General features: G+C 41.7%; 1 protein-coding gene and 1 long non-coding RNA gene across 3 annotated transcripts in view; one reads left to right on the top strand and one right to left on the bottom strand.

The window, feature by feature from the left end:
* The first annotated feature begins 72 nt into the window (after positions 1-72).
* Positions 73-8,275, top strand: LOC114011013 (uncharacterized). The gene is made up of 3 exons (XR_003552712.2): positions 73-461; positions 3,965-4,089; positions 7,779-8,275. It is a non-coding gene; the product is annotated as an uncharacterized LOC114011013 (long non-coding RNA).
* The window catches only part of GCN1 (GCN1 activator of EIF2AK4), a 43,456-nt gene continuing 24,114 nt past the window's right edge, over positions 5,250-24,591 (bottom strand). The window contains exons 32-58 of one of the 2 annotated variants that reach the window (XM_055795304.1): positions 24,202-24,367; positions 23,091-23,285; positions 22,655-22,901; positions 21,930-22,051; positions 21,509-21,623; positions 20,870-21,049; positions 20,294-20,514; positions 19,509-19,577; positions 19,225-19,363; positions 18,910-19,106; positions 18,406-18,548; positions 17,520-17,637; positions 17,142-17,357; positions 16,601-16,765; positions 16,023-16,184; positions 15,435-15,527; positions 15,049-15,192; positions 13,802-14,071; positions 13,402-13,515; positions 12,645-12,875; positions 11,819-12,012; positions 11,109-11,223; positions 9,847-9,943; positions 8,984-9,132; positions 8,282-8,386; positions 6,562-6,780; positions 5,250-5,954 (exon numbers count right to left, since the gene is read on the bottom strand). In XM_055795304.1, coding sequence (XP_055651279.1) covers positions 5,829-5,954; positions 6,562-6,780; positions 8,282-8,386; positions 8,984-9,132; positions 9,847-9,943; positions 11,109-11,223; positions 11,819-12,012; positions 12,645-12,875; positions 13,402-13,515; positions 13,802-14,071; positions 15,049-15,192; positions 15,435-15,527; positions 16,023-16,184; positions 16,601-16,765; positions 17,142-17,357; positions 17,520-17,637; positions 18,406-18,548; positions 18,910-19,106; positions 19,225-19,363; positions 19,509-19,577; positions 20,294-20,514; positions 20,870-21,049; positions 21,509-21,623; positions 21,930-22,051; positions 22,655-22,901; positions 23,091-23,285; positions 24,202-24,367 — 4,312 coding nt within the window. In that variant the 3' untranslated portion in view covers positions 5,250-5,828. The remainder of the gene's footprint in view (positions 5,955-6,561; positions 6,781-8,281; positions 8,387-8,983; positions 9,133-9,846; positions 9,944-11,108; positions 11,224-11,818; positions 12,013-12,644; positions 12,876-13,401; positions 13,516-13,801; positions 14,072-15,048; positions 15,193-15,434; positions 15,528-16,022; positions 16,185-16,600; positions 16,766-17,141; positions 17,358-17,519; positions 17,638-18,405; positions 18,549-18,909; positions 19,107-19,224; positions 19,364-19,508; positions 19,578-20,293; positions 20,515-20,869; positions 21,050-21,508; positions 21,624-21,929; positions 22,052-22,654; positions 22,902-23,090; positions 23,286-24,201; positions 24,368-24,591) is intronic. The other variant, XM_055795305.1, reaches the window with a different exon arrangement.

Raw genomic sequence — 24,591 nt, 5'->3', positions numbered from 1 at the left:
CGCCACGCCCCCAGCGCGCTCCCGTCGCGCGCCCGCCCGGGCCGCGCATGGGCGGCAGGTGCAGCGCGGGGTGTGCCTGGTGGCCATGACAGGCTCGGCGAGGGGTGGCCGGACAGGAGGCCGCGGCCGTCGCTCCCCCCCGCGCTGGGGCCTGGGCCCTGCTTCCCCCCGTGCTGACCCGCCGGGCCACCTACGGCGGACTGCGGTGAGCCTGCCTCGGCCCCTGTAGACGCTGGCATGAGGCGGGCGGCTATAGCGGAGGGGAGGCTGCCCTCAGGAAAGCACCAGAGACATGAGGGAGCCCTAGCGCCTTCAGGCACTGTCAGCTCCACACCTGGGATGGTACAGGAGCCGACCACCGTGGGTGGGAACGAGTTTTGGTTTTTCAGCCATACACCCATGCACCAAAGCAGCATGTAGCACAGCCACAAGACCAGTTCCCATCAGCGCCCAGCCTGCAGGTGAGGAGGCCCACAGCAAAGTGATGTGAAATGCCCAGGTGCATCATGCAGGCCTGGTAATTCAAGCCAATCGGGAACTAGATTCCTGGGGTTTTTAATCCAGAGTGGTGCTTGCATATGGCTCGGGAGGGGCTTTGACCTCGCGCACATCAGCAGCTGTGCCCGCAGCATCCACAGCCCAAATCCACAGGAGTTGCAAACAGGGCTATCAGAGTTGTCTGACAGAAACAGTCTGAGTAATTTTGCTGTCAGTTGCACAGATACTGACTATGCAAATTCTGCAAGACTGGAGATGAGTATTTAGGTGATCTCCACTTTTAGGCGGAGACATGGCACAAGAACAGTGCTAGTTTTCTCTGACTATTTTTCTACAAAAGTATTTGTTCTTACTGGTACTTGAACTCCTGAGATGAAACAACACAGTGTTTTAGTGTAGAATATTTAAATTACTTGGGACTTCCATTCCCAGTTATTAAGGCTTTTTAATACATACGTAAACCCAGAAAAGGCAACGTGCTAGGTACTGCATCTGTCTTAAAAGTAATTTTAGTTCAGCATAGATGCAAACCAAAATATTGGCATGATTATTTAATTAAACTAAGTTGATTTTTAAAATTTTAACCATAAGTTTACAATTCATTGATACAAGTAGCTTGTTAACATGCATTTGTCTTTCGGATGGGGAGAGCTGCGTTGGCACTGAAGAACACAGACCTTTACGGTCTGTAAACATCTAAATAAACATTATAAACATCTGAAAGGAAAGATGACACAGATATCAGGGACAGTTAACTTGAAAATACCGATCCATTTGATAATTAATAATCTTAATTAGTTGTTCTAAAGATGCTTAAAGAGTAGGATGCACTTACTTTGAGAATCTCTTTGGTAGGACACAAGTACAAGATTGATAGCAGTGGAATGTCACCCCTGCAGATGGTGTCAGTGAGGGTGTTTGCTCACCAGAACAGGTTGCCCAGGGAGGTTGTGGAGTCCAACCCACCTGGACAGTCCCCTGAGCAACCTGCTTTACTCAACCATGCTTTGAGCATGGGTTGGACTAACTGAAATCCAGAAGTGTCTTCCAGCCACAGCTGTGCTGTGATCTGTGGATGTTTCAGACAGTTTTTAGCAGTATTGCTTTTTCCCTTAATATTGACTTGAAAGGTATAGACTCTTTTCTCTGGATTTATACAATAGAGTTTGGTTAAGAGGAATAAGAATATTTTAAAGGCTGTTATCTCTAACCAATTCTAATTTCCCATTTCTTCTGCATAGGATATTGTGGTATGATTTCACAGTTATATTTGCCCAATTTGCATGCAATTCATCTAGAAGCAAACCAACCCAGTATGGCTAAAGTAGCATGTCTGGGTTGAAGATTATTTTTTTTAGCACATAAAATTGCATCTTCAGAATACTTCTGATAAGCAATATGGCTGCTGTCTGTGGTTTTGATTATAAACTTTGCTTAATCTCAACCTTCAAAAAAGTATTGTAGCCTTCAAAGCTTACCCCTGAAAAGTCCCACACATCCTAAAATCCACTTACATGACCTCCATCTCACATCCACTCTGGAACTCATGCATTTTAAACATCACACCCTATAGCTCATTCTGCATTATCCTTAAGATGTAGCCAGCTGAGGAGCAGGAGGGGGGCTGGAATGTTATCAGACATGAGCATGTGTTATTTAACAGACTTACGCTCACAGAAACCCTGCTAGAAAAGGGCTTCCAGCTAGCCCAAACCTACCCCGTGCTAAAGCAACCCCCACTGCAGCTCACCTACCCCTGAAAGCGCTTGGGCAGCCCATCATGTAACCCAACACGTGTCCTGAGCATCAGGGTAACTAAGGACACTGCATAGCTGCAGGGAGATCCCTTGAATCCAGCATACAAACCACCAGCTCACACCCAAAATGACAAAACTCCTATTACCTTTATTTTTAAGTTCATGAAACTTCATCACATGGAAAGTGTGAGACAGCATGATGTTATCTGATAAAACGGACAGTGCAAACTGGACTTACCTTGAAAAAAAAATCAAATAATTTAATATTTTATGCTTTCACATTTGTCTTTTTTCCATTGAAATTTTTAGCACCTTGTAAGTTTAAACAGCTCTCATAAATTATTTTTTGATCTTCTTGAAATACACACGGTTCAGCTGTCACTTGGAGACAGTTGCTTGACAGTTCAAAGATGTTATTACAGTCAGTTGTAGGGAAAAATTACCTTTTACTGACAACTGGTATTTTTGAGACATTTGAAATAAGAAAAAAATTAGTTCTTTAAGTCTCCAAGTTGGCACAATCAATTTATCAGATCTTACGTTGTGGCAAAAATTATGGGTGTTTTATCTCTGTTGTATTATATTGCAGTGTATAAATAGTTTAGTGAAAAGCAGCTATCAAAATCCAAATTCCGTGTTTCACTGTAATTGAAAAATCAGCTTATTCTCAATAAGTGCAAGTGAACTCCTGCCTTTTACTCCTCCTTCTCAGAAACAACTAAACAGTGCAGAAACTCAGCTGCTGTTTTGAAAGATGAATGAGTTTTTCCACTTGCTGCTACATAAGGTGGAAATACGCATCATCAAAATACTCGTAATAACAAAATACCTTATTGGCTAAAATTCTAAGTTAATAAAAAAGGCTTCTATTGAACTGTAATTTTCTTTCACACATTTATGTGGAGCATCAGTTAGAATCTGAGATAAAATGGATAAGCCAAGGTGCCCATGATTAACAGCTCAAACAGCCATTCTTTGTAGAAACTTGCAATTTTTTTCTTCCTTCCTGTCTGCAATGATGAAGTGAGTGATTCCAACACAACCGCAGAGCTTTTTGCCACCTACTTTTTGAATGGCATAAAATTTTGTACATTCAGTGCCCAGTTTTTGCATTGCATTGCATTGCACTGCATGGTTTAACTGCTGTTCCTCAAAACACAGCTAATTAATTATAGGTGAAACCAACTCCAGTGCCCTGAAACTGCCAAATCCTTAAAAACATTCAGTTGAATTTTCACTCTTTGTTACCAGGTCAGTGCAAAATACATTGGTTTAAGATTTGCAAGTCTTTCGGAAGGCAAAAATCAGAATTAAAAACCACCTTCAGAATGCAGATAAACGACACAAAGTAGAGTACAGTTGCAGTGAGACCAACTGGGAAGTGCTGCAGTTTTGTAGAAATAGTCCACTGCATAAACACAAATGGCCACAGAGCAATTTTGTAGCTTGGCTTCATACCTGATCACAAACTAAAGAGGTCAGCAACATTGTGCTGTTGCAAAAAAAGAACACCCAGACCTTGTGATGGGATAGACAAGTGTGTTATGTAGGGCTCGAAAAGTAAAGATTCTCCCCTAGAAGACCTGGTCCAACAATGGACACCATGAGGCAAATATGAAACAGATTGAAACAGAGGGCAGCAGCGTAAGTTTAAAAAACATAAAAATATATAAGAAAAGACTTAGAAAATCTAAACTTGTTTTTTCTAGGGGTGAGAACACTGAAGTGATGATGCATTTGCTGCAAAAAGAACTGTTTTCAGTGCCTGGAAATAGGACAAGCAGTGATGGATTCAAGTAGCAGCAAGGAAGATAATTTTTTTTTAAGACACAAGGTAAGCACTGACAGTCTGAAAAAGTTTATATAATAAAATAGATGGTGTAGAGGGATTCTGGAATCTCCATCATACAATGCTATAAAAAATTATATGGAAATCAGTTAGGACTGGTTCAGTTGGAGCTGAGCCTCTCTTAGGTAAGGGGTGAAACAGCTGATTTTCCCAAGACCCTTCCAACAGTATTCCAGTGACTCCTACAGCAAATCTGTTGCCAGGAGCCTACACCAGAGGCTTGGGAGCAGAGATAACATCAAGAACGTTTTGACAGGTTCTTGTACTTTTGATCAGAACAATGCAAAGCACTCCCAAATATCTACTCGAGATTGTATCTTGCTGTTTGAGGCATGAGCATGGTGAAGATAAAATGTTTTCCTGTTTGCTGCTACTGCCATAGCAATCAGCAAACTGGTTCTAACCGAACATGTGTTCTCATGCGGTTACATTTTATGCTCTCAAATTTTATGTTGTATAATATTGTGGGTTTGTCCCTTCATCATGGTTTGAGCCATGCAGAGTTACATGCAAGGAAGATTCCCCCACACCACCCACCCACTTGACACAAGAAATCTTAATGCTCTGGTTTCTCAGGTGCAACCAGCTGCTGTGTAGTATAAGGCTCACTTAACTATTACTCTACATAGAATGTAAAACTCATTTTTCCTTCTAAAAATTTGTATTCTGCAACAAGATCTTCACTATTTCCATCAAGTGGCATTAACAGCTATTAGTAAATTAAAATAAGTTTTTTAAAAAGAGGTGTATGTGGCCAGGTAAAATAAAATACTGCTTTCTTGGAGCAGTACAACTCATTGACACAAAAAAATGAATCTGTATGTTGGCAGCACCAAGTATCTTGTGAAGCCTTTGAAGACATAAAAATAGAGGATTTTTCACAAGTTGAATAACTAAAAAGCTGTCTGTAGTCAGAAATACTTTGGAAATTAATAGGAGTAATTACTTACAAATTTCATTAAATGTCAGTTCTGGCTTGGTTTTAAACCCTAGCTTGCCTCCGTTTTGCAAAAGGCTTTTTATAGATTACAGCACTACCCACTCCACAAACTGTATGCCCTAGAAAAAGTAGGTCCAAAAAGTAAATCACAGTATGAGCTTGTTGACAAATGAATTTGTAAAAAGAACAGTTTACACCAGAAGGATGAAAGTCAGAGCCTTTATTAAATGTTCCTTCTTTAAACAGGCTGCATTTAATCCCCCTTTCGCATTTTGTGATTTCTAAGGCTATTTTAAATACTTTGTTATACAGGGATTTTCAGTCTTCAGAACCGTCACAAGCAGCAAGTTAGCAGTACACAAAAACAATACGCTTTAACTTTCACCAAGTTCTACTCCTGTGTCACAGGGTCTGTGGAAAAGGCCAAGAATACTTCCAGTACTGGAGTTTTTGCACAGACCCTGGCATGGAAATAGGTGTCACCAGAGTTTAAGCCTGATGTGCTCTAGCCACATCTCACAATTTAACAGTATTGATTAGTATATCTGTTTCTTGCACATTATTTGTTTCAAAAAGGGGACCAAATTTTCAATTTTCAGCTAATGTGGGTCTAATTAAGGCTATTCTGGTATATTTGATACTAAAATACTCTCTGGGAGTCCTTTTCATGAAATCCCATCAGAATTAACATTTTCAAAAATGAAAACATTTAAAATAGGTGTTTGAGTTGAAATGCTGATGCAGCGGTTGGTTCAGTGTTTTCTTGTCTTCTGGAGCTTTATTATCACGTCAGTATAGTGTCATCTATCTGTTCATCAGAGTCAGGCTGGCCAGCCAGCTTCTTCAGAGATCTCCTGCAGCTTTCGTTGAGAAGCTCCAAGCTGGCAGCATCCAGAATCTTGGAAACCGACTGAGGAAGGAAGACATTATTTACCAGTAACCGTGCAACATACCATTCAAAATAAGAAAAAAAATCTAAATGCCTTACAAGCTGTATTTATCTAAAATCTTTCAAACATACCAAAATCATTCACCTGGTTTTATGATTCCAGACATGGGAGCTATCCAGAAGCAGCTAAGACTTAGAAAAGAGGTCTAGAAATGGATGTAGGAAGCAGTCCGTCCTAAAATACTCTCTCTAGCACCACTAATGCTGTAGTGGGATTATGCAAGTGACAAAACCAATAAACTAGCAGTCCTAGCTAGGGTACCTACAGCACAGTAAAGGCTTAAGGCATTTTGAAAGCAAGGCTACTATGTTATACATAGGAGGCATGTTAAATACCTTGGTTTAATTAACACTGCAAGGTTGTACAGTGTCAGCATTGCTTATTTCTTCAAGGCTTAGCATGAGAGTACTGATGAAGGCTTAAATGCAAATAGGAATGTCCCACTCCATCTATTTCCCAAGAGGCTGCCAGCACATTCTGAGGCTCCAGGCACAACGCTTCACCACAAGCAAGGCAATGTGACACAGCCTTCTACTAAAAATGATTACATTTTCTTCCATCTCATACCTCAAGTACTTCTTCACCCGCTCTCATCTTCAGAAGATTGACAATAGCTTGGTCGCTGTAGGCTCTTACACTGGTGTTTTTGTCCTTTGTATTGTCTAGAAGCGCCTTGAGAATTGGTTTAATTGTCTGAGGATCCAGTGAGGGAAGATGGTTTTTATTTGCCCACCAAATCATCTTTTCTGCAACTAACTTTATGTCACTGGATGAGTTCTGAAGACACTAGAGGGAACAAAGATGGACTTAAATTCAGATATAATGAAGGATATATACAAGGACAGGTATTAGATTAGAATAAAAGAAAAAACTACTGCTTTAAAGTATTTTAAACTGTAACAAGAAAACCTAACAGTTTTCAACTCGGGTGTGCAAGAGACAAACTTGTTTTCAAGGTTCGATCTTCTCTAACTATTACACAGTTTAGTCAGACTTGTTGGTAACAAGGCACCTTTTTCAAAAGAAAATTTGTAAAAGCATGGTTGATGACAGGGTCACACGCTTCTCTCAACTGGCTGAGGAAATTACAATGACCACTAAGTGCAGCAAAAGCTGACAGCATTAGTACCTCTGTAAAACACACTCACTCAGCAGCAACAGCTGCGTCAAACTCTGATTGGAGTATAAGGTGCATTTCAACAGTGGATTTCATTTTAAGATTAAAAAAAGTTAGAGCTTTGTATTTTTTTATTTATTCTCAACACATTTTAAACGTGAAAGCTAGCATCTGAATATCAGCTGCATTATTAATACTGTGATAAAGGTACTGTGACAATTGTGATACTTCTCAATTTCCTTGAAAAACCTTTTGTTTGAAATCCTACATTTATATATAAATTTGTGTCATAGTATTGTATTAAAATATAAGTAAAACCTGAAAATGTAACACATTTTTAATTATAATAAAGATGACAGACAAAACAAAAAGCAGCTGTCCTGCTCCAGCACTACCCCTTCACTCTGTCTTCCCCTGCCTTTTCTAAGGCATTAAAAATATCCTGAGGTTCTCAAGTTGAAAATTCAGATCCTGCCTACCATAAGGGATACTTTTTTTTTTTTTTTTGGGGGGGGGGGGAGGGGTGGGCAGACCCAACTCTAACAAAAATCCACATGCACCCACCAAAAAAACAGAACACAACTGAGAAAAAGAAGAATTTTGAGGTAGAATGTTTAAATAGATAAGAACTGAAAAAAGCATTAACTTCAATACTTTTTTATCTCAGTCTTTCAGAGCTACTCCCTTCCACAATAGCGGAAGTCAAAAAGTACTGCAGCAAAACCAGGTAAGGTGAGAGCTGGTATTTGATGCATTTCTAACAAAGGCCCTTTGACCTTTAAAAACCTTAAAAAACTGACAGCTCCCTCCCAGTCTTCTCTGCCAGCTGTTTGTTACTGCAAAGGAAAAAACAAAGTTTACCCACAGAAAACTCTTAAGTCCAATTTCCATACTATAGGAGTGATAGCAGTATTGCATTCACAACTGCAAAGCAGGCTGATAAAGTGATTCTGTGTGTATTTTGCCACAAAAAGAAATATCTAGATTTTCAGGGATCAGGGGATTCAGAGCTTCCCAAGATAAGGCAAAGCTTAAAAAAAGACTGGGCTTCAGTTTTCATGCTGGGTTACCATATAGAAATTTGATAGAGAAAGCTACCCATAAGTTAGCTCAAACAAAGATTCAGATCACATGAGAACACCACCAGGTAGTTGTTGTAAGAAGTCTTACCTTAATAAAGAGGTTGGAAAGTTTTGGAGGCAGGTTCCCACCTCCTTCCATATGGTATTTCATAAGAAAGCCCATCCCTCTTATGCCGCTAACTGCAATGGGAATCTTCAACATAAAGATACAAAAATTAGTATTACTACAGCAGAGTTCAACATCCTTTATAACTGGGCTTATGGTCTAGTAAGCTTTTGCAGAAGGCTAAACCGATGTTTCAAGAAAAACCTGTTGCATGCAAAGCAGGAAACAATTAGGTTAACGTTACTGGGTAAGATGATGAAAAATCATGTGACCATAAGCCACATGGAAGAAGGCGGCAGGCCCCACAGAGCCCCCAAGTTCATACACCAAATTATTCATTCAACCCTAGATGTAAAATCTTTCTCCTAAAATTAAGTATTTGCACTTCTTGTCAACCTAGCTCATGGATATGAGAACTTTAACAGGGAAACAAGTGTGATCTACTCCCAGTGAAAGCTACTCTACAGCTGAAGATTAATCTTTGTCTCTGCAGAGATTGGAACACAAAAGAATCAGAACAGTCGTGTAATTCCACTATAAAACCTGCATCTTGCCAAGGGAGATTTTTCAGGTAGCACTTGGGGAATTTGTTCTGTTTGGTAACACAGAGAGCCTGCAGACCTTTTAAAACTACTTCCAACAAGCCCTTACAGTACAACTCGCCCCCTGCCATGTAGCCCTTACCCTGTCAGCAGTGGCATTGCTGAGGATCATCTCCTGAACGCTGTTGTAGTACTTGGGGGAACACAGCCTGCTAGGAGCAACATTTATAGCCACAGAGAGTGCCAGGCTCCGTCCGTGTCTCACCATCCAATCAATGCCAGAGACATCTGCTGCAAATGAAAGAACAGAACAATACCAAGGCTCCTGCTATCCATTCCTCTTCATCTAAGAAAGCTTTTTTAGTCAGTTTGTCAATTCACTTCCATAGAATGAAATACTAAGCAGCACCTAAAGCAATGCCTAGCTCCCTCCACTCCTCCCAAAAAGCCATGTAAACAGCGCTGAAACAGAGCACCTGTACCAGACAGGAACACCTCCTGGGCAGATACAGAAACAGGGTGCAAACCAGTGACTGTATTGTTCAACCCAGTTTCTTCTGATGGTCTCAGTCATGTGTAATCAGCCCCACACCACTTAGTGCATTGCAATTACACAAGCTTTGACTCTAAAAGTCACCTGTAATTTGAAACCAGCTGACAGATTCCCTTTTTAATCCCAGAGGAGAATAATCCCATAGCACTCCCAACCACTATAAATTCCTATAAAATTAATGTTTTCTTCTAACTTGGAGGCAAATTAGTTAATTCTAAAGAAGTATGGGTAACAACCACTACCCCATGCTCAACTATGTACCAGAGCACACAAATTAACAGCCACGAGCAAAGAAAAGCACAAGAAAATCTGGAGTAGAGATTCAGGTTTACGATAAAGAGGAAGAACCTACATAATTAGTCACAAAGTTTGCCTGAACCGATGGCTAAGAAGGTATCTTCCTTCCCCTGCTTTCAGAATTGGCTTCAGCCCCCCTAAACAGCTTCACCTACCCAGTAAGTGCTGGTGGAGAACAGTACTGAGCTCCTCTTCTGACAGAAATGCACACAATTCTGCTAAGCAGCCAGCCGAGGCCATGCGGGTGGCATCCTAAGGAGGAAAGGCAGAAAGGAGTAACACTGGTTGAGCCCAATACACATCAGAGGTAAGTGGGAAGAAGGACAAGTGACAGAAGATGACAGGAAGTAAAAAAAGAGAACAAGGAAATAAATACTACTAGTAGTAGTATTTCACTCCTGCTACCTGTGGATTTCTGTCAGTTCACAAGGTTTCCTGTATGTAACTGAACTTAAAGCCAAATCCACAGTCAAAAAAAGCCAACAGAGACTGAAGAATTACAGACCTTCTATAAATTCTGATTTGTTAAATGGAAAAGTCATAAAGATGAATGTTTTAAAAGGCATGTTCACAAAAGTTGTTTAGGTTCGCAGTCCAGAAAGTAACCGTTACTTCTAGCCATGTCTAGATGAGCTTACCTCTGTGATAAGCTCATACTACTTTTAAATTAAAACTTCCAGGCTTTTGTTGTTTTGGTTTGCTTACATGACCATCCCATCACAACTGCTTTCCACCCTGAATCTTACAACCCAGTGGGAATTTTTCAATTTTTTTCTTTCTAGCTTGTCAACAGTTGCATGTCTATGTTGCACAGATTTAGGGAAAAAATGACTAGATGATTAATGTTAATCTCACAGATGATACTGTTGCTATCTGCCATACACAGAAGACCCTGCATCAAACTTGGGAGAACTTCTTGCTCGTTGGAGAAACACCAGCCATTATCTGAAAAATTTCTCACACTAGATAATAAACCCCACCTGAGAGCCTACACACACACATACATGCGTATAGTGAAGGTATTGCAGGTTTTCTCCAAGATAAAAAGCAAATCCTGACTTCAGAGCTGCCTCAAACGCGTCGGTGAGGAGCTGCAGGTCAAACCCATCTACACGGTTGCTAAGGGAACATTGGACTCGCTGATTTTCAGTGACTGGCTGGGGATCTCTAATTCTTGTACCCAACTTTCCTCTCACAGACTACAAGGCTCCAAATGAAATCAATCTTACAGACTGTATTCAGTTGAATGAGTAATGCCCAACAACACGCTTCTTTACTTAAATTTCTTTCCACTCTATCATTAATAATTTCCCACTAAAGTTATTTTAGAAAGTAATACTGTTAGAAAGTCCACATTTTATATTTGAGAGTAAGACTGTTGACAGCAGGGATCCTTTGCAGGGGGCTGAAGCAGTACCTCATCATGTCCCAGCATCCCTAAAAGCACCGTGCTGATATTCTTCCTTATTGCAGCATCTACTTTTGCACCAGCTCCTCGTGTTACAAACCGCAGAGCTTGCAGCATTGTGTCCCTAGAAGTGATCACAAGGTACAGTCAGACAGTGCCTCTCTGCCCACCAGAAAGAAGCAGCTGAGCTCTGGATACTGTAACAGTTTCTTACACAGCAATGACACTAACATGCCTTGCAGTTTAGGAGGCTGATATTCTCTCTGCAGTGCTGAAAACTCCGTGCTAGAGAGTATTTCCATGTTTAGTGTACTTGCATCTGTCTGTTACAACGTAAATATTTTTCAACTATTCAAACAGTAAAAAAATTCTCAAGTCAGGAACTTAATTTCTTAGGGATCTGCGTGCTTAGGATACAATTACAGCTGCATTACTTCAGATGACAGCTGGTACAGTATTGTACCTGAAAGTGGGCTGCCGTGGGTTGCTGGGGGGTGTGCAGGAGAGAGGAGAGCCAGGCAGCAATGTCACAGCTTAGCTTCTGACCCAGGAAGTCCCCATCCTCTGCATTCTGTGTTTTATAACCCTTGATTAATAGTCAACTGCTTTCACCAAGTAGTAAATCTTACTCTCAGAATTGGGGGGGTTGTTCTTTCATCCTAGCCTTTTCTTTTATCCCTTAATAAGTAGGAAGGGCCAAGATATTACCTATGGCTCACCTGATGGCAGAGTCATCACTGGAACGAATTCCATTCAGCAGCTCCGTAAAGAGAGGATCCACTTTTACATGGATCACAATGAGTTTACCAAGAGCATCAGCAGCTTTAAGACGAACAGCACGGTTTGAGTCCTGCAGAGCTTTGGTGAAGGTTGTTTGCAATTGGGGCAAAAATGGTTTCAGGGCAATCTCAACCTATACCAGAGATGAAAGAAGCGGGAAGTGGTGCAGTGAGGTCTGAGACAGTGGCTAGAAATCAAAGCCTGAAAACAGCCTGACCTCCTCTACAGCCATCATTCACAAATAGCCCTTGGTCAGATCTAACGCACTACTAAAATAGGAAAAACATGAAACAATACGTTATCACAAAACTTTTAACCTTTTCAAATATAATCTTATTTTCTGCGTACTGAAATACAAGGCACATTGCTGAAAACTTTTACACTATTAAGAACTGCCTTCTGTATACAGAGCCCTAAATAAAAGCTCAGCTCAGTTCAAAGATACATGCGATGATCACCTTTGCACTTAACAATTCATAAAAATAGTGGACACAGGAGAGATTAATTACATGGTAGTTTTTAATCCCTTGAAAGTGGGATCAGCATTTAGCAATATTTCTAAGCAGCCCAGTGATTCAAGCATAGGGGGCATTTTTGGTAGGCCAGAAGCTGCTGGAAGAATACAATCCAGTTACAGTGCCATTCCTAAATATCAAACCCACACCAGCAGGCATCCTGGCTGTATTTACATGAACAGCAACAGGTATTTCTGAAGGTTACCATGGAAAATGTTCACAAACCACATCCAATTACTTCACATCTTACCTTAGCTAGAAGAAGGCTTAATGTTTCAAGCAGAGCCACCTTGACATTCCAGCTGAACCGATCTCCCAAGATCCGAATAAGTGGCCCAGTAATGCTCACCACAGATGGTTTAAGAGCTTCAGCAGAAGTCAGCTTAATAACCAGCCCTAAGGCCTTCGCTGCCTCCTCCTTCTGCTCTGGATTACCAGTTAAAACACCTTCTCGCAGCACCAGCAGTATGGAAGTCACTCCCTGTCATGAAAATCGGATAAGAAAGCTTAGAAGATAAGATACAAAAAATACATATCTTATTTTTGCTCCTGTTATACACCAGATGCTCAAACTTGGAGAGTTTCTCTCATTTTCCTGTTGACCTTCAGCTGCCTGCTTCCACATTTACAGAGCTACTTTTATTTGGTTTGATTTCATGCATCTACGCCTTACTAAGCCAGTTGCTATGAGAAAAGTGGTGGCGGCTCCGGGAATTTTCAGACCAGAGAAATTTGGCACAGAAGTCCAGCATTCCTCCCCCACAAAAAGCAGCCAGCGACCATGACTTACACGCGTAACAGAATTGTCAAAGATCGCATTACAAGAAGAGTCTTCTGTAGGGTAACTCAAGAGCAGCAGTACCCTACAAAAAGTCTCTCCAACATACAGGTTTGGAATGCCCAAACAGGCACTGCTTCTAATAATACCTGTAAAGTCGTATCAGTCAGCTCCCCAAAAGGTGAGGTACTGGGGCTGTGACGAACCCATGCTCACTCTGACCCTTTACCTTCTTAGGAATACAGAATCCCGGCACATGCTCGCCTTTGGCCTCATTCCCCACAATCCGGATATCCTTGTGCAGGTCCTCAATGAGAGCAAGCTGGTTCCCAGCATCTAATTTCTGCAGGAGAGAGGGGTAAGACAAATATGAGGCAACAGGGCAACCAGCTCTTCTTTGTGAATTACTCTCAGGTGTGTCAAGAGAAGACACCTGTTTCCCACCTCCTCACTCACAAAGTTGAAGTCAAGGTCATCTTACAATTCTCAAATCTTTGCAGGGTTTGCAAATGTAAACATAGTTTACAATCAAAACAGAAGGCTCAATTTAGGCCATATTTTACCAGGTATCCCCATTTTCTCCTTGCCAGGCATTATTACCACTGTAACCTTTTTAAGCTGCCCCTCACCTTGGTGATGGAATTAAGTGCATCCCAGCTTTCATTCAGAACTACAGGGTTGGTATCATTAAATAGACGTATCAAGCCTGAAACCAAGCTCTTGAGATGACCAGTATAGTCTGCTTTTGTCTTGGAGCAGTAGATGTTCAGAATGACAGCTGCCGCCTGTCTCATTCCCAGCTCAGGGCTGCGGGTAGCTTCTAGTAAATCTTCAGTTATAATTCTTTGTCCAGCATCATCTTCCACAGACAGGATTACAGACTGGCAGTTTGCCATCTCCTAAAGAGTTCAAATTAACTTTACGTTAACTCTCAAACAGAACAAAGCCAGATTTAGCCCCAGGTTTCCCATGTTATCCACAGCATTATGTCTTAGGGAAATACTACCAACATACCCCACTTACTAATTGTTTCTCATTAAATAGATAGTTGCATCACCATTAAAGGCGTGATTCAGTCCTGCAGCAGAGATAAGTATGTAGCCAACTCTAAAATTTAACAGGTGACCAAACTCTGCTGAACTGATTGCTGTACAGCTTGCTTTCCAGCTGCAGAAGGGCTAATTTACAAAAATCAGTATCTCCATCTCCCCCACCTAACTCATCCGTTGAAGACTGTGCCTTTTGTCAGATAACATTTTTTTTTTTTAAGGTACTTTAATGCTGTGCATCATAATACTAATTACAAGCACGTCTGTGGGTACATTAGAGATCCCCAGGCAGACTTGGGGATAGAAGCTGATCTAACGGGCATCTACAGCAGCCAGCCAGCGGGACTCTGTCACTCACGTTCCTAATTCACCAATTTGTGTACATGTCTGTCTGCAGTCACAACTCCAGGATGTTCAATGGAGTCCAAACACTAGATGTTTCAGAAAGCCATACAGGAGGAGTACTGCATGCAAAATAGGAGATTTCCTCCCTTCAGCCCTTTAATCTCTCAGTCTTCTACACCAAGAATAAATATAAAGTTAACTAGACACTCTGGCAGTTCTCCAAGAGTAAGTAAATGGAGAATTGTATCTTGTTGCAGGCCAAAGAGACTTCTATATGCATACAAATAGATTTGGAAAGCACACGTTTTTCGATTCACAATATGCCACCAGGCAAAAAGACTCATCCCGAAGAAGCTCTAATGGACTGAATTAAAACATGCAATCTGTGAATCTAGAGAACCCAGATTCTGTGCTGAGAAGTAAACCTGAAGCACTATCTTCAGGCAACTTGTCATAACAAAGAGCTGAGCCATGCTACTTGCCAATTGCTCTTCACTAGTCCCCAGCTTCTCTTTCAGCGCAGACATCATAGCAGGCAGGATGACACTCAAGTGCCGTGTCAGAGCATCCCCTGCCACTGATGAGAGGAAAGCTAGCACACGGGTGTTCACAGGGGGAGTAGTCAGCTAAAAAAAAAAAAAAAAACAAAAAAAAAAAACAAGCAGAAAGTTTTTTCAGAAGGAATCTCACTTCATCTGTAACATGAAAAATTTATGCATCACAACCTAAATAACAATGGTTTTGAGCATAAAATCAGAAGAAAATTTCAAACTATGCTGTTCCTTTTGACATATCAGTCTAAAGGAAACTGGAAGCAAGCAGAGGAAAACGCACAGTTCTGAAGTTTAAAATTTGTTTCCAGTTGTACCTTTGGCACCAAGTAAGGCAGCACCACACGGCTCTTGACAGCCATAACTTGTTTAAGACCATCCACAGCAAAGTCAGACGTCTCTTCATTATCCTACCAGGAGAAAGAAAGTTACAAACCTGAGAGATGATTTGTGACACCCCAAGCTAAGCTAAACCCTATTTCAAGTGACAATTTACCATGTGATCATACAACCAACACAAAAGTCCTTCTATCCAAAAATGCTCTCATACTATATAGCAAAAACCCAAACCAAGCTCTTCTGTTGCATCAGAACATATATTACTAAAGGGGCTAAAACTTCGAAGCCTCGTCTTGTTTGATCCTATATTGTTTTACATGGGTGGCCAAGCAACTTCAGCTGGTGACGGCGGCACAGCCAGATGTAGCATTTTTCTTAGGCCGATGTTTTAGCCACAAGACCTTCCCTACCAATGGCTAGGATAACTCCATGGAGGAGACAAAACAGAGCTGCCATTCACTGGAAGGCCCGCCACTACAACTGTCCTCCTCCTTTAAGCTAATTATTCAAAACCTGTCCTACAACTTGATTAATCAATTGTTGACTAATTGTTGAGCAATGCTTACCAGCTGCTTCAGCAAAAATGGCAGGATGTCTTCAAGAGCTTGATGTCCAATTGTGGAGTGCAACTGTTCAAATGTTTTAGCTGCAGCCTCTCTGACTTCTTCTAGAGGGTCACACAGTGCTTTTCTCACCGTAGGAACTAGAGACTCTGAGAAAAGGAGTACCTAAATATGCAGAGATAAAATTACAGAATGTCTAAAGCACAACAGACACATGCATCTCAGTAAAGTAGCTAAGAATACAGAATTTGCACAGATGAAACTGAATTAGAGTTCACTTGAAATATACTGGAAGAAAAACAGGATTAATCAACACAAACAGTTGCAGTGCTCTAAGGCTACCTAGTGGATGATTTCTATTATTGTATCTCATAGCAGTCAGAACTGTGCCATGTTTTACATTTATCGACAGATACAAATGCGTATATTTGCCTGAACAGCAACTCAGGTTAGTTAGGAGACTGAATTCAGTCCATAGAACAAGTCCAGCACTAAGCTGTATTGTTCTGTCTCATCTGCAATACCTGTATCATAACATAAATTTCTAGGAAACTGGAGATTTCACCTTCCACATAACTTACCGCATCCCTGCTGGTAGATTTCATTATCTCACTCAACCCAATGCAGACTCCTTGCCTCTCATCACTCTTGTCTGACTTCAGTCCATCTTCTAGAATAGGGATGATTTCAGGAAGGATCTTCTCTCCTAACTTTCGGACAAGGTCTCCTAATGTCCGTGCTGCAACCTGTCCCCAAAAGTGTATTAATTAACTATTTCCCTGTTTTATAAAACTTAGGAAGATGAACAGTGAGCAAATGTTCATTTTTGACCATAAACTACTGTACACAGTATAGACAAAGTAGTAGGAATGGAAACACTGTGATTATAAATAAACATAGAAAAACAGTTTTACTGTCACCACAGCTGCATTCAGCCAAGAGAGCACTCAGACATACTCAGAACAGTTAAATTAATGACAGTGGTTCACAGAAAAAAATTATCCTGTGTTCTTCAGGAATTAAGTTTATACGGTCAGCTGCAGTAACACGAAGGCATTACTCAATTTCAAATAGTTTATATGATCAGCTGCAGTAACAGGAAGGCATTACTCAATTTCTCACCGTTCGCTTATCTGCACAAGTACTGGCCAAGAATTTCAGCAGAAGCCCAAAGAGGGTTGGCAAAATTTCACGCAGTGTGCGAGGAGTGTTTGAAACTACAATCTTCCAGACGTGTAAGGAGGCTTGACGCACTACCAGCTGGGTGTCAGAGCGGCCCATGTACAGCCCAGCCAGCACCCTGTTCCTCCTCTCCACACCAAGAGCATTAATAATAGCCTGAAAAGAAGTATCACGAAATTGTATTATCCACTGCTGAAACTTAAAAAAAAGAATAAAATACATGATCATTCAACATGTCTTTCCAGCAGGCCTTCCATGCCGATTTAAAATTAAAAAATAAAATAAAAAAAAAGGCACAACAGACAAAAACAGCTTTACCTTGTTTGACTGGGCTGTTCCGAAGTTGTCATCCTCTGAGGCAGTTTCTGTGGTCATTTTTCCAGTGACTCCTGAGATATGGAAGAGAAGATCTCCAAGGAGCTGAACTGAGCTAAACCTGGCAACAGGAGCAAGTTAAGTGTTACGAGCAGGGTATTCAGGCAATACCTGACCAAATATGACAATATGTCAAATACAGACACGAGCAAAATGCAAGGCAAAGAGTTAGGTCAGCACCGAAACGCTGCATGGGCTGATATCTAAGGCTCAGCCTGCCTACATGGCTGAGAAGCATGCCAAAGAGAAAGGGAAGGAATGAATTCCAAACTGGAAGGGGCTAAGAGAATTCCCGTATCAAAGCAATTAATCAGGGAATAGCCTGGAGTCTAAAAGGGAACATGGTGTTGCCAGCATCTGTCTCAACCCAAAAGATACTCACCTGGGATAAGTGCACTCATCTGCACTCAGCTGACAGAAGCCTTTTAGTACGGCTAATCTCTGAGCAATTACTATTAGCTGTGAGCGCTCCACTGCACATTTCCATACACAGGAGAACAACTGACTCAGCATTTTGAAAAATCAAAAGAATATATGAGGGCTAAATATTGCCATATCAACTGCCTTGAAGTGTGTTTCAGATTCAATACCAGAATTAATAATCTAGCAGGAATGCTCTGCAGGTACCAGGAAACCTGATCCAGAGCTGGCAGGGCTTTGCAGACTCAGTGCCATAAAGCATCATATTTTAATCCACAAGCAAAGAGATGCTTGCTTTTGCTACCCAGGAGGTCTCTGCATTTCCCTGAGGAGCAACACAGAGTCTGAATCACACCAGTTTTTCAGCCATGGAAGAGAAATGCCTGCAGGTAAGATGGTTATCCCTTACCTTATCCTCCACAAGTCATCAAACAGGCCATCCTCCAGCTGTGGCAGCAGCAGTGCAATGGCAGTCTCTGCATACATACTTATGATTCTCTGGCCAGCACGCAGGGCAGTATCCCGCACAAACTCATTCTCGTCTGCCAGTGCCTTAAAAAGAGACACAGAAAAGTGTCTGTGAAAGCTGGAGTTTTTCAGCACAAGATACAAAACCAACAGCAGGAAAACAAAACAATGTTTCCTCTCTCAGCCATGAGAAGTAAATGAACTACAGAGCTGTGAATGCACAAAGCTGATTTCAAGAAATTACTAGTGACTACAAAACAAGACAGCAAGCAAATAACTTGGAGGAAAAAATAATTTATCATTTTTTAAATATCTTTTTTAATAGTCCAGCCATGCTGGACAAGTCTCTGCACACCCCACAATTACTAGAAATGATGCTTAAAATACTCTGCAGGCTTCTTTTTATCCTCTAATAAATAAAACTCTTCAGGCCTCTGCTACATACCTTAAGGATACAAGGAATGATGGGACCAACATAGGGAGTGAATTTGTCTCCAAAGGTAATTGGCAGGTAGTTGAACATCATGATATAACCATCTCGTACATGTGGAGCAATATCCACTTTACTGGCAGTAGCTACAATCTCTGGCATAAGTTTCTCCAGCTTTTCTACCCCCAGCCCAGCCATAACTTCAGCCAGACCTGGGCACAAAAAGGCAGGGAACAGAGATGATATACACAAGCAACAAGCAGCTGATCTGATTTAACAGATTTAACCAGAGAAAGTCTAAGCTCAGTGTTCAGACACAGCTGTTCCCACCTTGAGCAGCACCAGATCGATCCACTGAGCTCTGCTCATATGTCAGGGTCTCCATCAGCCATGGCAACAAATCCTCAAAGCACGATTCTCCCATACCCTTCACCATGGCTCCCAACGCCTTTGCAGACACTGTACGCACCTCAAGGACAGGAAAAACAGAGATTTGCAAAATATCCAGTCAAAATTATTAAGACAGATGTGTCTGATTACATATCTACAGAAGATCAGGACGAAGTCCAACCTAATGCACTGAAAGACAAACTGTATTTGTACAGAAGACTTACTTCAGGTACAGGATCCAGCAGAGACGCCTTCAGTCCAGGAGTCACACTGGGTAGGTAAGGAGCCAGATCCTGAAACAAAGAGCCCGAAGAGTAAGAACTAGATTCAAAACGAGAAAGAAACGTATGTCACCTTCACGTAAAGGGCATTCAGCCCCTTATTAGTAACAATCATCCTTAACATCCTGAGACTTCGATCCGTTGCTTTCACAAAGCCGCAAATAAGCACGCTGGATTGTCCTGCAAGTCCAAGAAACAACACTAGTTCTGTGCAGATCACTCAAAACCTTTTTGATGCTCACCGACAGCCCAACACTTTGTATCTAAGGAAAATCCAACACACTCAACATTTACACAAGGTTTAAAGGCACAAAAATTAAACATAGATCTCTAGCCCACAGCGAGGTTCTAGAAATACTTTTCAAACAAACCCTGGATCCATTTCTAAGCAGCTGATCCATGTTTCACTGGTACTGGGTTTTGCTTGTTTGTTTGCCAAGGCATTTCTTATATGGTAAAAATTACAAGACCTTTTTGCAGGGATCAATCTGGTAATAACTAGATGACCAAAGTACAGAGCCGACAGTCTTAAGCACTTGAGAATTGTCACTGTCTTTATAGCCATTATCTGTTCATTTACATACATTTAATTAAAGCTGCACGGATTCTAATATTGTCTACGTTAACAGCAAAATCCCCAAACCAAATAAATTCTCCCTAGTGTTTGCTGTGTTATCTACTACACAGTAAATACAGCATATGGTTAGAGAGCGCTTATATCACCATACCTTCTGATCAGTCAGGGAGTACATGTTCCCAATGATCTGGGCAGCCATCTTCCTGGTGTCTGTGGAACGATCTTGAAAAGCTCTCTGGACAATTGGCATGATCAGTGCTAAGGATGGGGCATCAATGAAATGGACAAACTTGGTATCCAGTAGAGTCTGCAGACACTTCTGGGTCTTCCTGGAGGGGTCCGTGAGAGCATCCAACAGAACTGGAGCGATTGCTGAACGTTTTAAAAAAGGAGAGAAAAGACTGTAGTTGCACATAAAACAAAACCACAGTCAGGGTGAGCTGGTGTTCTTTCACAGGATGTTTTAAATCCTTCTAAACAACGAGGAGCATAGGCAACACAGGAAACCCTATTAACATTAGCTTACAAAATGCACAGGAGCATTCAAAAAGCCTTGAAGCAGACAGCTGCTGCTAAGCTCCCATGTTAATACTTTTCTAGGAGTAGTTTCATTTCCTATAGAAGTTTGCATTGCGGTGAATGCAAACAATGTAAATGTTGCGAATATAAACCTTGCTAGTATGAACCACGGTCGTGTCAGGACATTAGAGATGCAGAAAGTTCTTACCCAGGATCTCTGGATTCCTGATGACAGACCCAATCTGCCTGAGAGCTTGCTGACCTGCATTTTGCACCTTCACATGAGAATCTGTGAGCACTTCAGTAAGTTTTGGCACAATATTGGGTAAGCAGGAAGAGAGCTGTTTGGGAGCACAGTATGCCATAGCCCCCAGCAGTTCCACTGATCCTGTGCATGAAGTACACAAAAAGAGGAAAAAAAAGCAGCACAAAACAATACACGGTATTAAGAAGAGATATGAGAATATGATCACATTTACCTCAAACTCAAATCTACCAGTCAGAGAACACACAGAATGGATGAAATGCATTATGCCACTTAAAGACATCAAAAACTCTTTTTTGTTTTGTTTGTACCACAGAAAAGAAGCAGGGGAGGAAAACTCCAGCTTCTGGAGTCCTAGAGAGATAGGGGGTAAAAAGTGTCCCTTGAATCTTCTGGGGGGAAAAAAAACCTGCTCAAATCTGTCAGGGAATTCATTGGTATCTCACAAGCTCTAAGTTTCACAGTCCCTTATGAGACAATAAACTATCACGGCCATCTGTAGGGATGAAGGAATAAAGGGGAATGACAGCAAAGGGGACTGTGGGTTACTCTCAGTCACGTCAGTCAGATATTGGTCCATACCAGCTTTAGTTCTCCAAGATTCCTCTTCTAGTGCTGCAAGAAGTGATGGCAAAACCAGCTTCACTCCATGAGTACTCAAGTTGCTCATCACGGCTTTGGCACAGTCATCTGCAGCCTCCAAGGAGAAGAGAACATTTACAAGCTGTGCCACAAGGCGTGTTTTTTCTTTCCTCAGAGACCCAGTGGGAACAAAGCCTTCACGTAAAATAGTGGCTAAGTACAACAATGTGGTTAGCCAAGTAGCTCCCAATTAATGGCCAATGAAGTAAGATGCTGTCAGCTATTAAGATCAGTTGTTAGTAGCGGTATCTCAAGGGATAGGTCACCTGCTCAGTTTGCTTGGTTACAAACAGTATTCATATCCATTTTATTCTGGTTTTCTCTTAACACTCTATGTTCTCAGAAATGTAAGGCACCTTACCTCTCGCACATACTGGTTCCCGTCTCCAAAACAAAGCAGCAAGTGAGGTAGCACATGAACCACATAAGGTTCAAAGAGCTTTCCAAGCATGCTGCAGAGCATCTCAAAGGCAAACAGAGCCCCTAAAAAAAACCAGAAAGGACAGTCAGAGGAAAATACAACTGTATTTAAATGGGATGGAAAAAGAAGATATAACTACGAATTTCTCCAAAAGCACGCAAATCTCACAGCTGAAATTCTCTTGCCTTCTTGCACTAATGGCTAGTGCTGTTGTAGGGGTTTCTGGTCTCAGAAAGAGCAAGCAGCCCGGTAGCATTAAAAACACGTAGCAGTCCCCCGAGGCCTGGCTTAGGTAAGCAGAAATACGGACAGGAAACATTCAGCAACAAAAGGGACAAGCAGGCTGTGAGGGCCCCTCCGGGCCAGCTGGAGTGGAGCAACCCCTAGCAACACCTGCCTCTGAAAACAGGAGGGATGAGTGCACCCATATTGTCCAGGACCAGAAACCCTTCTTCCACCACAATGCAAACAGAGCAGTTTTAGGACGCTATACACAATCAAAGGCCTCATGACAGACACTTCCCATTTCTTTCTCTGCAAACTTTAGTAAAATAAATCTAGATAAACCAAGCACAGGGGGTTCAGGTATCATTTGATCCGACCGTAATGGTAGTAGGTACAAGAGAAATACTAAGTATTTGGAGGGCAAAGCTTTTGTCCCTTACCCTCACGCCGACGGAAGTTCTTCTTGTCCTGGATAGCATCAGTCAGTGTGGTCATCATCTCCTGCTGCTTAAGAGACAGGATGCCAAGGCCTTTCACCAGGCCTGCCAGCCCATAAGCTGCACCTTTGCGCTCAGCGTATTTATCAGACTCTAAAAGCAGCTGCATTAGCTTCTGTATCATTCCACCTGCATCCTCCTTAATTGCAGGCACCAGAGGTGGTAAACAACTTGCCACTGACTCTTGAACCTGTGTAAAACAACCCACCAGCTATGAGATCATGAAATTTTCATCACCAACATCACCAACATAACTTCCCCCCACAATGTCAGCCTTCTGTCACCAGAGCCATTTTTCCATCTCTGACATCCCGAAAAGTACCATATTGTTAACCTGCCTCTGCATGGAACCCGAGGACTCCTCCAGGAAGGCACCTACCTGCTGAGATGGAGTGGACAAGGCTGCTATCAGTTTGCCAACAATTGGTTTCACTTTAGGGTCACTCTTGTCCAGATGTTTTGCCAGTGAACCCATCAGAATGACCACGCTTTGCCTGACAGCATCATAACTGGCATCATTAGGAGCATTTTTCAGGAATTCTTCAAACACTGGCAAGAGAGAGTTAACATTGTCCTGAAAAACAAAACCACAGAACCTGCCACTAGAGTCCACTCAGAATGAGATCTGCTATGCTCAGTGGACTTGTTTGTTCTTCTCTGAGCCAACAAACTGAACAATCACACCATATTTACAGTTCATGTGTCACGTCACATAAAACCTTGTGCCATCCTGACAGGCAACAAATATTTCCTGCTTGACAGAAGTTAGCTCTTAAATACTTGATCCCCCAGATGTGCCAGCATGATGTCCTGCCAGAAGCAATGTAAGCTGCTAGGCAAGACTGCTACCCTAACCATCAGTGCCTGCTCCTCTGCTTGCTCCACTTGCAAAGGGAGAACAGAAACACAAAACAAACTTCACACTAGTTTTCTAAGAAACAGAAGAATGAATAATATGAAAACACTCCAATTGTCTGGGGCTTTACAGGAATGCAGAGGGCTGTCCAGAAGAGGTGACTGGCACATGTGAGGAAATCAGAAGCTGAGCAATTTACACCCTGTACACCTCTCCCATCTAACACTTCTGGAGAAGGACTAGCAGTGAGAAGAAGGATGAACGGCTTCAGTTGATTTCAGTTTAATTAAGCCAACCATCAGCAAGCTTTCATGTTTTCTTTTACATGAGGCCTTCCTGGGATTAAAAGATCTCTGGTCTGATTTCACTTTATTACTCCAGTTGATTCAGGGCTATTTCTTTTCCATAGCAATGACAGGGAAGAATTACACTTTTTCAACACTAGTCACTAACAGAACAACTCCAAACACACAAAAATTTCAACTACATGAAAGTTTTCAGGTGTTAAAAGTAACAGCAACCTTGAAGACATAAAAAAAAATAATTTAAAAACGCCCCAACTATGCTCCAACACAGTAACTACGTTTTCATTCCATCTTTTTCCACTGCTAGAGAGAGCAATGTTCAGACTTACTTTGCCATGAGTGTTGAGCGTCGAAAGAGCCGCATCTAACATGCACTTCCTGACTTCAGGACTGCGATCATTCAGAGCATCCGGTACAAAAAACTGGAAGAGGGGCTTCACCTGAGAGCTGTCCAGATGCTGTGAGAGCTTGTTGAGGGCCAGAGCTATGCCACACCTGTAAAGATGGTGAGCTTGTCAGCTTACTGTCACTTGTCAGAATTTGCCTGAGGTCACAATCATGTTTGCAATCAGAAGTACAATTACAAAAACTGAGAGAGAGAACCATTATGAAATCAAAGCGCCTCAGAGTGTCCAGCCTATTTGCATTTCATTACATAACCCCATGCTGCAGGTTCCCAAAAGGACAACAATCCTCCAGCCATATAATGACTTTCATCC

Source organism: Falco peregrinus, chromosome 2 (genome assembly GCF_023634155.1).
Source record: "Falco peregrinus isolate bFalPer1 chromosome 2, bFalPer1.pri, whole genome shotgun sequence".
In the NCBI taxonomy this organism is placed as follows: domain Eukaryota; kingdom Metazoa; phylum Chordata; class Aves; order Falconiformes; family Falconidae; genus Falco; species Falco peregrinus.
Note: the sequence above shows the minus strand (reverse complement) of the source record. Positions and strands in the feature narration are given on the sequence as shown.